The sequence below is a fragment of the Hakea prostrata genome, chromosome 5 (assembly GCF_041222555.1).
Source record: "Hakea prostrata isolate BN-2017 chromosome 5, UWA_Hpros_2, whole genome shotgun sequence".
Classification (NCBI taxonomy): domain Eukaryota; kingdom Viridiplantae; phylum Streptophyta; class Magnoliopsida; order Proteales; family Proteaceae; genus Hakea; species Hakea prostrata.
The window spans coordinates 1,541,604-1,556,129 of record NC_142604.1 but is presented as its reverse complement, the minus strand read 5'-3'; the positions used below and the strand labels follow the sequence as shown (position 1 = coordinate 1,556,129).

At 36.2% G+C, this 14,526-nt stretch overlaps 3 protein-coding genes across 4 annotated transcripts; 1 reads left to right on the top strand and 2 right to left on the bottom strand.

Moving 5' to 3' along the window:
• Positions 1 to 598: 598 nt before the first annotated feature.
• On the top strand, positions 599 to 4,902 carry LOC149014302 (NAC domain-containing protein 37-like). Of its 2 annotated transcripts, none has more exons than XM_089155748.1 (4): positions 599 to 707; positions 2,281 to 2,507; positions 2,721 to 2,992; positions 4,047 to 4,902. In XM_089155748.1, the coding sequence occupies exons 2-4, from the start codon at positions 2,345 to 2,347 to the stop codon at positions 4,605 to 4,607; spliced, it is 996 nt and encodes a 331-aa protein (XP_089011874.1). In that variant the 5' UTR covers positions 599 to 707; positions 2,281 to 2,344; the 3' UTR covers positions 4,608 to 4,902. The 2 variants fall into 2 exon arrangements, with proteins under 2 accessions (XP_089011874.1, XP_089011875.1); XM_089155749.1 differs by having other exon boundaries at positions 599 to 726.
• Positions 4,903 to 9,490: 4,588 nt separating this feature from the next.
• Positions 9,491 to 10,472, bottom strand: LOC149014301 (histone H3.3). Its single transcript, XM_089155400.1, has 3 exons — positions 10,264 to 10,472; positions 10,044 to 10,120; positions 9,491 to 9,953 (listed from the first exon to the last, which is right to left on the bottom strand). Exons 1-3 carry the CDS (start codon positions 10,333 to 10,335, stop codon positions 9,692 to 9,694), a joined length of 411 nt encoding a protein of 136 aa, XP_089011526.1. The 5' UTR covers positions 10,336 to 10,472; the 3' UTR covers positions 9,491 to 9,691.
• Positions 10,473 to 13,166: 2,694 nt separating this feature from the next.
• LOC149014300 (histone H1-like) lies at positions 13,167 to 14,173 on the bottom strand. The gene is made up of 2 exons (XM_089155856.1): positions 13,932 to 14,173; positions 13,167 to 13,845 (listed from the first exon to the last, which is right to left on the bottom strand). Exons 1-2 carry the CDS (start codon positions 14,124 to 14,126, stop codon positions 13,387 to 13,389), a joined length of 654 nt encoding a protein of 217 aa, XP_089011982.1. The 5' UTR covers positions 14,127 to 14,173; the 3' UTR covers positions 13,167 to 13,386.
• Positions 14,174 to 14,526: the final 353 nt, after the last annotated feature.

The following is a 14,526-nucleotide window of genomic DNA, read 5'->3' as shown; positions in this document are numbered from 1 at the left end:
ACCCAAATTGAAGGTCGACCCATTTAATTGATTGAATATATATATATATATATATATATATATATATATTCACTTACCACATTATTGAGAAATTTAAGATATTTCAGTTAAGGTTTTTGGTGAGAGTTCTTATAATGTCATTTTATAGTAAAAAGATCTTCCTCTTCGCCCATAGATATAGCACACTACATGAATATGTGAACGATATTAAATGCATGTCCCTATGACTTCGTTTGTCTCTTTTCTATTCATTATTTCAAGGTATTTGTTTTAACACGTAGTTAATTTGTATCCCAAACCTCCTTGATCCTTGCATAATGTCTCACAGTGCTGTTATAGTGAAAAAAAATATTAGTTTATAAGACAATTAAACAATTATATTTTTTTGGTAGAATATGATTAAAGAAATAGGGTTACAAGAATTAAAGAAAAGGTGACGTCATCCACTGGGAGCTGGGGGAGATAGTCCCTCATTCCCTCGACCCACGCGCAATCAAGCGGTCCTCACACCCAAAGAAGTAAAAGAACTCTCTCTTTATATAAACTTCTCTCTCTCTCTCCAGCTTCAACTCCTTCTTGTCTTCTTCTTCTTCTTCTTCTTCTTCTTCTTGATATTAATTTTCTCTCATTCTCCTTGTTCTTCGTCATCTTGTGTGGCCAAACAAGCGAAGAGTGGGTGTGTGACAGTGCCATTCTATCAATCTCAGGTATACAGAGCTTCATGCAGTAAGTAATCTTAGAAAAGCTCCGCTAACAAAATCACATTTGCAGAACAACTACTTCGACTAATGGGTTTCTATTGTCTTAGTCTTCATCCATAGCTCTAGCTTCACTGTTTTATTTTTATTTTTCATTTTATGGTATGCTCTTCTGCTCCAGTGCTTCTGATGCATTCATGGTTTTGATCAGATATAACAGATGCTCAGCTGATAACTGAATAGATCATTTACATGGAAATCTAATAACATCAAATTCTCATCAACGAGTTGGATCTCTCTCTTTCTCTCTCTCCAACATACACAGCTTTATGTCTGCATATGAACTGATAAAGTGAAGATCTAATAGCACCCGGAGATGCATGGATAAAAACCTATCTTTGCTGACAAACTATTATTTCGTTTACTTAACCATGTTACCTGTAGTACAGACTCTAGGTCTTCTTCAATACCGATTTTGCAAATTTTACTCTCTCCAGATGATCTAAATCTAAGAAAATATCCTTCATATTCATTCCTCTTTCTCAAGCAGATACACAGAGACACCGAAATGGGTTATCTGCAAATCATAGAGAAAAACGTCTTTTTTTCTATGGATGAATTGAATTCCTTAAAATTCAAGTAATGGTTCCCAAAGACCCACCAGATCTCTCTAACCCCCCCCCCCCCTCTCTCTCTCTCTCTCTCTCTCTCTCTACCTAGAACCTAACTGATAACTAAAGGAATAACTTAATGAAAAGAAGTAATGGAAGGAGCACTTCCCAAGAATTCCTTTTTATGAAGTCGGCATTTTCAGACTGAATGGAAGAAAGAGATCAGAGATTGCCTCTAAAATTCTAGACAAACAGACAACAGCAGAGTCACAATCATTCTCCTGCTGCTCAGTTTCTCACCTCTTCTTCCCTCGCTACAAGTCTCTAGCCCTTTCTTTCGGTTTTCTGGGCTGCATGCTTGCTCCAATCAAAGGGTCACTTTCTTCACTGAACTCCTTCAAAATGCAACAGAACTGCTCCAACCGAAGAAGAGTGAAAATTAGCGTTAATAGCCATTCTTTTCTAATACTATTTTACTATAATAAGAATGCAGACTCCTGATGATGAATCATTTACACCATTCACCTTCACAAGACAACATTATTGGGAACGACAGCTGCTTGTCTTTTCTTCAGTATGCATACCATGACCCTCAGCTTTTCAAACTTATAGTTGGATCTTATCAAAAACAAACCAACTCATGATTCTATATCCTTCCTCCTCTTCTGTTGAGAAATAAAAACTGGGTTTTGTTAATCACACGCTCTTATTTCCTTTCAGACAAAAATGGTGAGTGTCGGTGGTAACCCTAGTGAGGTTATGATTATCTTTCACACCAGATGTCATGACTACATTTGCCAACCTTGTCCTCATCTTCTATCTTACTTTTTTCTCTCTATCTTCCCTTCCTTCTGGTATTGGGTTTTCTCTTTTCTTTGTCTTTGTTATGATTTAAAGATGATGAAACAAAGAGTTTTGGTGATAAATTTGATGCAGTACTACTTCTGTTGTTGTTGCTGGTGGTGGTGCAGGAGCTGATCTCTCTCTGGTATTGGGTTTTCTTCCTTTGGGTTCTCTTTGTTCAAAAAGGTGGTTATGGAGGCCATGGAATCCTGCGTTCCACCAGGTTTCAGGTTTCATCCCACTGATGAAGAACTTGTTGGGTACTATCTGAAGAAGAAGGTGGCATCTCAGAAGATTGATCTTGATGTTATTAGAGATGTCGATCTATACAGAATCGAACCATGGGACCTCCAAGGTAAATCAACTCAATTGACTCCTAAAAATTTTAGTTTTTTTCCTCTATGTCCAATGCATGTTTACTTAATGCTTCTGTGATAGATAGGTAGATCAAAACTTCTCCCTTTTTGGATCTTAAAATTCTTTTCCCTTCAATTCAGACTTATATTTTGAATAATTCAGAATCTATGGATTTTAAGCATAACCCATGACGGTTGGGGTTTTTTAACAGAGAGATGCAGAATAGGGTATGAAGAAAGGAACGAGTGGTATTTCTTTAGCCACAAAGACAAGAAGTACCCAACAGGAACAAGGACAAACAGGGCAACCATGGCTGGGTTTTGGAAGGCAACTGGGAGAGATAAGGCAGTATATGACAAGATGAAACTCATAGGCATGAGGAAAACTCTGGTCTTCTACAAAGGAAGAGCTCCTAATGGACAGAAATCTGACTGGATCATGCATGAATACAGGCTTGAATCTGAAGAGAACAATCCTCCTCAGGCAAGCAACTCAAACTCTTTCAGTTTACTGCAAAACCCATTATTATAGTTAACAGATCAAGAACTATGGCATCATCTTTGATTTTCTATCTTTGGCCCAAAGTTTTGAATTGCTTCCTCACCATCATCTCTCTATATACATCATATATGCAAGTGTTTGGAGCTACTGAATGCATTAGTTTTGGTTTATATGAATCTTGACGCCTATCCAACAAGTTTAGAAAGCATTATCATATCATTGGTTTTTTTTCTTATTTCTGGGTATTAGCTGTTCTGGTCTCATTATCAGCTTTGGAGAGGCCAACACGGAATTTCTTAAATTCCCAGTTAATCAATACAACAAATCAAGTTATCAAATTTTCTTTTCCCTATTTAGAAATATTAACCCTCAACATCTCAAAAGACATACTTTCTTTCTGATATTTTAACACTATTTAAAGTACAGTATTAATTTGTTTGGAAAGATCAAGAGTTTGTCCAATTATATATGATGAGATGCCACCTATACTGTCCCTAGCTCCCTGGCTATCTCTTTCTATAAAAACCATACTGGTCGAAAGAATATTTCTAAATAATCTCCCTTAATAATTTAAGCAATGGTTCTACACTTCTACCACTAACCTTTACTAAACAAAAAGCTTGAACTAAGAAAGAAAACTTTAGAGGGGATAAGAAAGACCACGAAACAAAACAAATAAAAGGGGGGAACTGATTTCTATGTTATGAACCCAGTCAAGATGCAAGCGAGCAAAATCCCAGTGAAAAAAAAAATAAAAAATCATGAAGTAGTTGAAACTTGAAACACTGATTTATATGGTTCTACAAAATTGCTGAACCAGTTTGACAAACAATGTAGAATAGGGTTACAAATTTACAATCACTTTTCCTGGCACCTCTTCTTGTTTTGAAAAATCTGTCCTTAATTTCATAGATGAAGATCCATAGCCATTGTGCTGAAATAATATATAACCATATCTACCATGCATGTGAGAGATACAAGACAGGCTGATTGCTCTTAGAACTACACCTCATTGCTGTTTTCTTTGATTTTGCAGGAAGAAGGATGGGTTGTTTGCCGAGCATTCAGGAAAAGAACAACCTGCCAAACAAGAGGCAATGAAGGATGGGATTCAAGTTATTTTTACGAAGAACCGAGTGGGATCAGTTCCATTGTTGATCCAACGGATTACATTCCAAGGCAACCCCCTAATTTCCTATGTAAGCAAGAGACTGAAGCAGATAATATGAACTTCTTGCGTTCTCATGGCTTTGTACAGCTTCCCCAGCTTGAAAGCCCAACTCTACCACTAGCAAAGAGGCCAAATCTGATACCAATGAAGTCACCTGAAAATAACAATGAAGATGAAGAAGCTGGGAGAGGGTGCAATAACACAGAAAGAGTAACAGATTGGAGGGCCTTAGACAGGTTTGTTGCTTCCCAATTGAGTCAAGAAGATAGATATGATGGTGAAGGGATCTCAAGCCTCGGAGAACAAGAGAATTCGGATATGGCATTGCTTCTGTTGCAGAGTGCAAATGAGGAAGGGAACAAGCTGGATGGGTTCTTGAGTTCTAATGCAGATTCTGATATTGGAATTTGCATATTCGACAAATGAAGAGAAAGGAGAAGATTGGAGACTGGAGATGTGTTGTTTTTATCTTACTGTATTCTTTTTCTTTGTTCAAATCACTATTTTTCGATTTTTGGAAACCTATAATTCTGTAAAATATGGTTTATGCATGTGTGGAAGAAGTAGAAGAACTCATATCTCTCTCTGGGTGTGTCTGGGTGGGGGTGTGGGGAAATTATATATATGTACCTTTGAAGGATGTAACATTGGAGGAACCATCTAACCCTATCACTCTTATTTTGTCTAATTAAGCATTGATAATGTATTCCAAGAAATTTAATTACAGGTATACTTGAGCTGTGTTTGATATGCATTTTAACTTCTAAGTTCATTTCACGATAAAAAAAAATTTAAAAAATCCTAACCATTGAGAATGCAAGATTTACCCATAACGCATATCAAATGCAACCTTAGTTTTCCCTCACATGATCTTTTGAACTTATTTTAATTATTAGTTTTTTTATGATTACTATTTTATTTTAATTAACATAATAATTTATTTTTAAATAAAGGAAAATTTTCAGCACCACCCCGTGAGTTATCCCTTAAAGCCATCTCCTGAGTTATTCAATGAATCATTTAGACTCGTTGCATGGTCAAAACGTATAAATTAATGACACTCGTTACCGTTAAGAAATCATAGTTAAATGCTAATGTTAAGTAAGTTAAACATTTCAAAAAGACGAGAATAACCTCGAACAAAAACTTTACGCTCGACTAATTTCTCTATCTTGTTTTACCGTATGCAGCTTCTTCCTCTCCCAATTGTAAATCCTTATGCTTGAACAAAAACTATACACTCGACTCATTTCTTCAATCGTAAATCTTTATGCTTTAACAAAAACTTTACGAGCCACTCATTTCTTCATCTTTCTATATCGTATGCGACTTCTTCCTCTGTTTTTTGTAGATCCTTACTTTTTTTTCTAGGCCAGTTTGTTTAGACGCTTTTATTTAAAAAACCGTAGATCCTCACAAAGTTTGAGAGTTATGATACATTGGTAGTGTTTTTAATAAACTTAAGATGTAGGGATAATATTAAAAATTAATAATTAAAATTAAATAAAACTAACAGTTTCAGTAATAACTGAGTAACTCAGGGGATGACAGTAATATTAGGGGAGCTTAGGGGTTGGCACGGAAAATTTCCCTTAAATGAATTAGTTTTAGAAATCTTTTTGGCTTTTTGTAAAACTAATGAAACATCCATAATAGTTTTAACCGAAATAACAAAGCATCCATTAAAAGGAGGGAGAGATAATAAATGTGGCTATTATTAACCTAGTTATGGAAAAACCCAACTAAGGCACCAACAGGATTAGAAGGCATGATTATCAATTATCATAGGTAACTTAGGCTAGAGATGAATGCATGATCCAGCTCCTTGTCTAGACCAACAAACTGCATCAACAGCTACAATGGTTTATATCCTTTAAACAGCAAAAAATTTCCAAGAAATCATTCCTGTAAGGCATGCAACATTTACAACTGGGACTAAAATAGAGAGTGTTGAGGCTCTTGCTAGCACTCCTGAACCTATTTTTCATCTTGAGTAGAAACAAGAGAGATGTTATTTCTTTTGAGGGAGAGAAATAAGACATAAGCCATTAATGGGCTAAGCAGAGAACATTTTCCCAAACTCTTTTTGAGTTAAATCTAATTAAGAAGTCTCAGAGAACTGGATAAGGCTTTTGGAAATCCATCAACCAGCCAATCTGGTGGATTAAGATATTCTCTAAAACTGGGATTTGAAGTCTAAAGCATGAGAGCTGGTTTGACCCGTGACATAGTGATTTAATCATGGTTTCCCGACCTGGCATGGGAGCATGTATATATATATATAGAGAGAGAGAGAGAGAGTGAGAGGTTACTGTTTGTTGTTGTGTTTTAACAGGACTAGACAGTTCCCACGCCCGACCATCGCTGGGTTAGCATGGCAACATGCGCCCATGGTCTTGCTCTCTTCTCTCTCTGTCTTTCATTTGTTTTAAGTCAAAAAAAAAAAAAACTGTCCCATAAGCCCAGAGCGAAATTGCTTCAGTCATGATGGTCAAGCAAAATTTTAGGCCGTCGGATCCGAAATTTGGAACGAGATTTCAATCTCCAATGTTGAATTTCAATGGTTGAGATTTCGATCCGACGGACGAAATGATATCAGACAGCATGCGCAAAACACAACGAAGCAAGTCCAGCCCAGAGGCTTTAGAAAGGGTTGAAAGTGTGAAAAGATAAAAATCAAATTCAACACCTTCTTGGATCCACATGATCTTATTGATTTAAACAACTTTTGACCTCTTATTATGAAGAGAAAACTATTTTATATACCGAGGGCTAGCTTTGTCCTCCGAGGAGATTTGTAGGATGTTATTATTTACTCGAGAGTAACAATTTTCTTTTCTTTTTTTGTCCGAATTGTAACCTTATCTTAGAGGATGGGCTGAATTATTAGATGGAAAATTTTCAACGCCACCTGAATTACCCACTAAAATAAATGTCACCCTTTGAGTTATCCAATTTATTATTAAATCCTCTGTAGTGTGTGCCATCCCTGGCAATCAGATTTCTTATAGGGTTTAAATATATCAAAAATACTCCCTACTACTAGGAAATCATAGTAAAATGCTTATGTAAGCAAGTAAAATATATCAAAAAAAGAAGAATAACCATGAATGAAAACCCTATGTTCAAACTATTTCTTTGTCTCCCTCTCCTATGAGAGTAATATTAGAAATAAATAACTAAAAATTAATTGAAGGTAATATTGAAAATAAATGAATAAAAATTTGATACCAACGATGTTATCTGACTAATAAATTGGATAAGTGGGTGGCATTAATATTAAGGGGTAACTTAAGAGGTGAGACTCCAAATTTCTCTTATAACATAAGCCATCTCATTTTATCGACATCCTTCTCAATAAAGCTTAATGGCAATCCTTTCTTTTGATTCGTTAGTCCCGAGGGTTAAGACAGGGATGTCCTTTCAGTCCTTATATGTTCTTGATAATCATGGAAATCTTGTCAACACTCTTGAATAAGTATACATCTCTTAATTTGTTTCAAGGAATCAAGGGGTTGAAAAGAGCATTAGAGGTCTCTCACCCCTTGTTTTTTAACAATACCTTTCTCTTTTGTTGGGCAGAAGAAGATGATGTACTTGCTCTAAAAGCAATCTTAGAGCTATTTTTAGATATCACAGAACAAGAAATCAACTTTGAAAAAAGTGAAACTTTCTTTAATAGAAATGTGAGACAGTAAGACAAGAACATCACTTTGTCAACCATAGGTGTCTCATAAATAAAAAAAGATGCAACCTACCTAGGCACAAATCTGTTTCATTGCAGAACTAAAACGAAGATACTACAAATCATTCTGGATAAGATGAAAAGAAACATGGCCTCATAGAAAGCAAAAAGGAAAAAAGAAAAAAAAAAAGGGTTTTATAAAAAAATGATACTAGTTGCCTAGTTGGTCCCACTTTTTACTTTTTCCAAACTTTCTTACAAAGTCCCCCACTAAATTTTGTAATTTTAAAATATCTTGAGGTGAAAAGTTGAGTTATCACATCACCAGACTCACTTTCCCACTCCAAGCAACCAAAAAATTTATAATTTTTTATTTAATAAAAAAATAAAAAATCAACATTTTTTTCAAAAATTTTCCCATCCCACCTTTATTCGTTGTTCCACCAAATAAACGCGGTCCTAGTGAATAGCATTAGAAATTCCAAATCTTAAAATTCTTCACACTCATAGTCAAGAATATTTACAACGATTAATAATTTAAGTTTTGGATGTCCACCGGAATCAACTCCATCATGGTCAAGAACTTAATATCGTCTGCCGAATCAAAAACCCCTCCTCATCAGCAAATAATGGTGTAAATAGATAAACAAAATACACTTCCGAATTCACATCCGCATCCGTTTAGGAGTATCCGAATCCGGTCCGATTATTAGTAGAATGTGGATAGGATATACTCCTTTCTTACTGATTATTATCAGTGCCAACAAAATTATCCGATTTAAGTTACTTATTTAGATTTATTATCCTTATTTTAATAAATTTAATTTTTTAAATTTTACCTATAATACATAACTATTTTTCTATTTTTTCTATATTTTCTATTAAAATATAGTCCAAAACTTATATCACTATCCAAGACGCCCTCTCTTAACGTCAAAATTTCGCCTTCTAAAACATATTCAAACTTGGGCCAGGATCATTACCCTTTTAATGGGCCTAACCATTCCATCATTTATCCACATTGATTTTGACAAAAGCCCATCTCCAGGCATGTCTAATAATTCAAGGAATTAGAGCCCACATTCACCTTAGTTCGAATTTAATCACAGTATTATTTAGATTAATTAGACTTTTGACCCAGACAAACTTAATTATATGTTATTAAGTCTCTGACCAATGCCGCGTTGAGACTAAAGAGTCATTTTCTTTTTTCTTCTCTCTGGTAAAAAAGAGTCTAGTTGGGCTTGGAAGGAGAATAAAGACATAATACTAATATTTTTGATTCGATAACTATCACTCAACTCGGCATTTAACTATTTAAGCAACTAACCTAGGCTGTGCCACGCAAAGAATAACTTGGGAACCATCCACGCCCAGTTCCGGGCTAGAATACGGGTGACCCATTTTATCCTATCCGAGTTTCGAGATTAATGTGTAATGATCCCTTAATATGACATTAATTGCATTACCGTATAACACTCTTGACGGATTTTCCAAAACCAAAAAAAATCACGAAGCAACTCGAACAGGTTAATTAGGATGAAATTTTACAAGAGGTATGTGCCTAAAAAACCAAAGACTAACAAATAAGGCAAAAGAAACTTAAGAAATCGAAGAACAAAACTAACAACTAATCAAATTATTCTATTTCTTTAAACCCACTGACAATTTGCAATCCCAAAAAGGAAGAGAATGAGTCGTCCTCAAACAGTAGTTAGAAGACGATAACAAGAATATACAAGAAACCCTAATCGTCTCCAAAATGTTCCAACAAAAAAAAAAGGGAGGGGATTAAGCAATCCTATGTTCCTAATTCGTCATCTTTCTAAGCGCGTTCACCACGGATTCTCCTCGCAAGTTGGATGTCTTTCGGCATAATGGTAACCCTCTTGGCATGGATCGCGCAGAGATTGGTGTCCTCGAACAACCCCACGAGATAAGCTTCCGCGGCCTCCTGAAGCGCAAGAACTGCGTGGCTTTGAAACCTCAAATCCGTCTTGAAGTCCTGAGCGATCTCACGAACCAGACGCTGGAATGGAAGCTTACGGATCAAAAGCTCCGTGCTTTTCTGGTACTTGCGGATCTCCCTGCCATCGTACAAAGAAAATAACAAATTAGGGCTTCCGCAGAAAGTCCAAAAAATAATAAAATTTAAAAATCCTGTTCAGTGCACAAACCTAAGAGCGACCGTTCCAGGGCGGTATCTGTGAGGCTTCTTGACTCCACCGGTTGTCGGAGCAGATTTCCTTGCAGCCTAAACAAGAATTAAAGAGATTCTCAAATGAGATACAGAGGATCGACGACAAACAACGGGAAAGAATTGAAAAGAATGAAAGTTCCGAAACCCTAGATTTCAACTGGGAAATTTTTCCAAACACAAAATCCATATAGACATACCTTTGTAGCCAGTTGCTTTCTTGGAGCCTTGCCTCCAGTAGATTTGCGAGCAGTTTGCTTTGTACGAGCCATAATTCTTACGAATTTGCCGGAAGTAGCAGCAGAGAAGAAGAGACAGAACAGAGAAAACCGATTCGGAAAGTAGGGTTTGACAATGAACGAACCTGGCAAAACAGAACAAGAAGCTTTCGTGAATAGACAAAGCTGACGGCTATGGTTTATATATATGCGTGGGAAGGATGGTTTTTGGTTTTTCTTGGAGAGAGAAAGTGGACTTACAACGGGAAAGGGAGAGGTTCGAAAAAGCACACGATCCGTGTGCTTCACTCTGATTGGTCCATTTTGATGAGGCACGGATTGATATATTTCCACGTTGTAAATTCCACGCCTTTATTTATTTTAGGGTTTACCGCTTTACCCCGAAAAAACGTAATAATACTTATCAACATTTTTATTTTTTTTTGGTAATTAATAATACTTTTCAACATACCCCTTCTAAAAGGTGGAGATATCAAAAATTTTCATAATTCAATTCATACTTATCAAGTTGGAAGGTTAAAAATAAAACTCCCATGGCCTTCACTAAAAATGTTACCAATTTGTGAACTTCCCCTTTCTAAGGCATGGGATATATGATTTTGAGAAAGAGCAAGTATGTGCTACATGTCCTCTCTGTCTTGCAAACCACGACAGACATATCTTGTAAGATAAACGGTAGAATTGTCACGATTTTGCTTAGGTTCGAGCGCTAAATATGTTAAACCGTTAAGTGTTGGTTTTCAATAGTTGAATTGAAAATCTAAATCAAAATCTTGATTTAACGGCTGAAAAATTCGCCTAATTATTTAACGCATTTAAGACGTTGAATCCAAACAAAATCTAGGTTGACACTGCCTATCAACCTCAAGATCAACTTGGTTTAAATACATCGTCAGCCAACAATATAACTCTCAATTTAACTTAAGAGTATCATATCATGTATAATAGTGTTTGATCAAACCCCACATCAAAAGGAGGTAGAGGATTCTTCACCGCTAGAAGATGTTATTTCTCTTTAGCTATGTCTATCAATGCAATAGAAGCAAAGAACCTTGGAGGTGCAATCCATCTTAACCCATTTCTCTCAACCTACAAGATTACACCTTTTGTTCCAATTGTACCAACACAGCTATAACTCTTAGTCATTGGTGATATTCTACTTGTATCAGTTTTCATATTGATTTTTCCTTGAAGTACATCAATTGGAGAAACAACCTCCTTTCTTTTTGCTATAATTTATTGAAATTTAAAACTCCTAAGAAATATGCAACTTAAATTACCTAATACCTACTAAAAGAGATCAATAATATAAATTTGGAACTCCCCCCCCCCCCCCCCCAAATGCCCCTCTCCTTCTGACATCACCATTTCGCTCCCCTCATATACCAAAGCCTTCATCACCACTTCTATTTAAAACCTCCCTAGGTACCCTGTCCCTTGACCCTTGCTTGTCTGATTCAAATGTCATATGCCCCGCATTCCCTTACTCTCTGGAGAGCACTCAACTTTATCTTTCCCACACAATTTCACAATCATTTCTTATTAGTCGTCATGTACCTGCCAACCCCAATTGCATTCTTTGTTAGAATGGCTCTGAGGATCTTGATCACATTTTTTTTTCTTGCCCTTTTTCCGATCCATATGGACCCTAACTCTTGCCATTATCTACTAAATCAAGATGTTATTTTTGGTTTGCCCGTGATTGGAATTGAATCTTGAGAAATTTTTCTGATTCCACAGTATGCAACCAAGTTGGGAAGCTTGTCGTTGCTGCTACCATCCACCATCTGTGGTGGGAACACAACATAAGGAAATGGACTTCTAAATCGTGACCCCAATTTGGGATTTGAAATGCCATCCATTGTGATGTTTCATCTAGACTTTTCTCTTTTCTCCATCTCCCTGTTATTGACTATTCAAGGAATAGATTAATTGTTAATTCTTGAAAACTCGTCTCCCCTATCCGGTCCTCTTGATTGGGGATTCACATCCTCTGTAATTCATTTTCCTATAATTCCCTTATAAGATTATGCCATATAATTCCCTTATAAGATTATGCCATGTAGCATTAAGTAATTCAATAGTTACTAATTCAAACTAAATTTGAATTGGATAATGTTAAATTACTTAATACCACCTGACACAACCCTAGAAAAGAATTGTAGAAAAATGAAAGAGATGAATTGCTCCCCTTTTCTCTTTGTATTTTTCTTTGGTTTGAGTTCAATATAATTCTTTATTCACTAATATATATATATATATATATATATAAATGGGGGGATAAGATTGTAAAATTAAATAGTGATTTGGTTGCTGCATAATAGAAACTTGTAAACTTGTCAAATACGTTGCTAGCATTGCCAAACACATGAAGAGCCTTGAGGAAGCTAAACGAAAATATCAACTCTCTAGAAGCATATTGTAGAAACCAATTACCAGCCTCTAAACTAAAGAATTTTGAACTCCCTTGTTTCCAACAAACAAAACATCTTATGTGAAGAATCTCGACAAACACCACCAAAACGTCCGCAGTTAAAATTAGGTAAAAACAAGTCATTAATATTATCTTTAACTCGAAGGATATAACCAATAGACTGATTTTTTTAACACTTATTTTTTTTTTAGTACATGAGAATTTTATTGAAGCAGCTAAGTCGCAGTAAAAGAGGCAACAGTTTGCCGAGCAAGAGAGAAGCACACAGAAATAAGTATAACATAATGCTACAAAGCTTCAACTCTGCAGAAATTTATAGTTATCAAAACCAGTTTGATTCGAATCCCTTTAAAAGAAATTACGCTTTAATGTATATAAATTCCCAAAAAAAAATAATAAAATTAACAAGAACAAGAACGGGGAGAAGAAATTAAAGCAAGACTCCTTTTCTGGTAAGAACTTTTATTTCTACTTTCAGGGGTTATTCTCGTTTCATAACCTCTTAACCACATCATTCGGACATTTCCATAAACTAAACTTCCCCAAGGAGAAGCAAAACAAAAACTACAAACCCATCTATCTGTCCAGCATATTTACAAACCATCTAAGATTAGTCAGTTGAACAGGATTAATTCATTCCCTCATTTACATCAAGCAGCCGTTGCCTTCTTAGCTTTCTTTGCAACTGGCGATTTTATCGACTTCGGAAGTTTCGGTTTTGCTGTAGCTGATCTTTTCGTCTTCTTTGGAGCAACCTTCTTCGCAGGCTTCGCTGCCTCTTTCTTCTTCGGATTCACAGTTTTCTTCACTGTTTTAGAACTTTTAGGAGCAGCAACACCTGACCTAGGTTTAGCAACCTTAGATTTCTTCTCTGCAACGGACTTCACACCTTTCACCAGCTTTTCCTTCTTTCCGGATTCTGAAAGCTTGAAAGACGCCTTGATCTTGATGAGCTTTCCCTTGATCACACAGTTCTTCAATTGAAGAGCCAAAATTTTCCTGAAATTTGCAGGCAAGACGTCCTTGTGCTTCTCCTCCATGTACTTCGCTATGGCGTATGGACTCGAACCACTTTTTTCTTGCAGTGATGTTAACGCTTCCTTAATCATCTACAAAAAACAAGCATAAACCGTCAAAATCGATCAAATTCTACGAAGAATCATAATATTCTTTAAGATCCGTAATTATTTGTTACCTGGAAATAAGGAGGATGAGCAGGCTGAGAAGCCTTGGTCGATCGAGGTTTCTTCTCTTTCTGAACCTTTGCTTTCTTCTCCTTAACCGGCTTCTCAACTTTCTCCGGTTGTTCCTCTGCCGCTGAATCCACCGGCGCCGGTGCCGGAGCCGGCTCCGTCGCTATGTCTAGCTTTTCACCTTCAGAAGCCATCATTATCTGGAGATTACGACGCTAACAAAGAGACTAAAACGCGAAGTCTTTTTACTTCTCACGATGAACACGAATGCTATAATTGTGGCTATTTATACGAGGGCCCTGGATTAGTCCAGAATGAGAATTCGAATTCTGATTGGCCAATTTAGGCTCACACGGATCGTTAGCTTTTGGTGAGAGAATACACTAGCCGTCCACGTGGAATGTTATCTTGCCGTTATTTATTAAAGCTCTGGTGTCAGATTTGATGGATATGCTTGTTTTGCTACTCTCTTTAAATCCAATAGGAAAGTCTGAACATCATCTCCATGTTCTATTGAGGGTTGTGTTTTCTCAATCGATTTGTGCCATTGTTTCTCTGATCCTAATTTGGTTCTTCAAATGATAATTTCTCTAGGTA

Coding starts and splice junctions, on each gene's coding strand:
- LOC149014302 (XM_089155748.1), top strand. CDS start 2,345: ATGGAGGCCATGGAATCCTGCGTTCCACCAGGTTTCAGGTTTCATCCC. Junction 2,508..2,720: donor CGAACCATGGGACCTCCAAG/GTAAATCAACTC, acceptor GTTTTTTAACAG/AGAGATGCAGAATAGGGTAT. Junction 2,993..4,046: donor AAGAGAACAATCCTCCTCAG/GCAAGCAACTCA, acceptor TTGATTTTGCAG/GAAGAAGGATGGGTTGTTTG.
- LOC149014301 (XM_089155400.1), bottom strand. CDS start 10,335: ATGGCTCGTACAAAGCAAACTGCTCGCAAATCTACTGGAGGCAAGGCT. Junction 10,121..10,263: donor GAAAGCAACTGGCTACAAAG/GTATGTCTATAT, acceptor ATTCTTGTTTAG/GCTGCAAGGAAATCTGCTCC. Junction 9,954..10,043: donor CCTGGAACGGTCGCTCTTAG/GTTTGTGCACTG, acceptor GTACGATGGCAG/GGAGATCCGCAAGTACCAGA.
- LOC149014300 (XM_089155856.1), bottom strand. CDS start 14,126: ATGATGGCTTCTGAAGGTGAAAAGCTAGACATAGCGACGGAGCCGGCT. Junction 13,846..13,931: donor CTCATCCTCCTTATTTCCAG/GTAACAAATAAT, acceptor TGTTTTTTGTAG/ATGATTAAGGAAGCGTTAAC.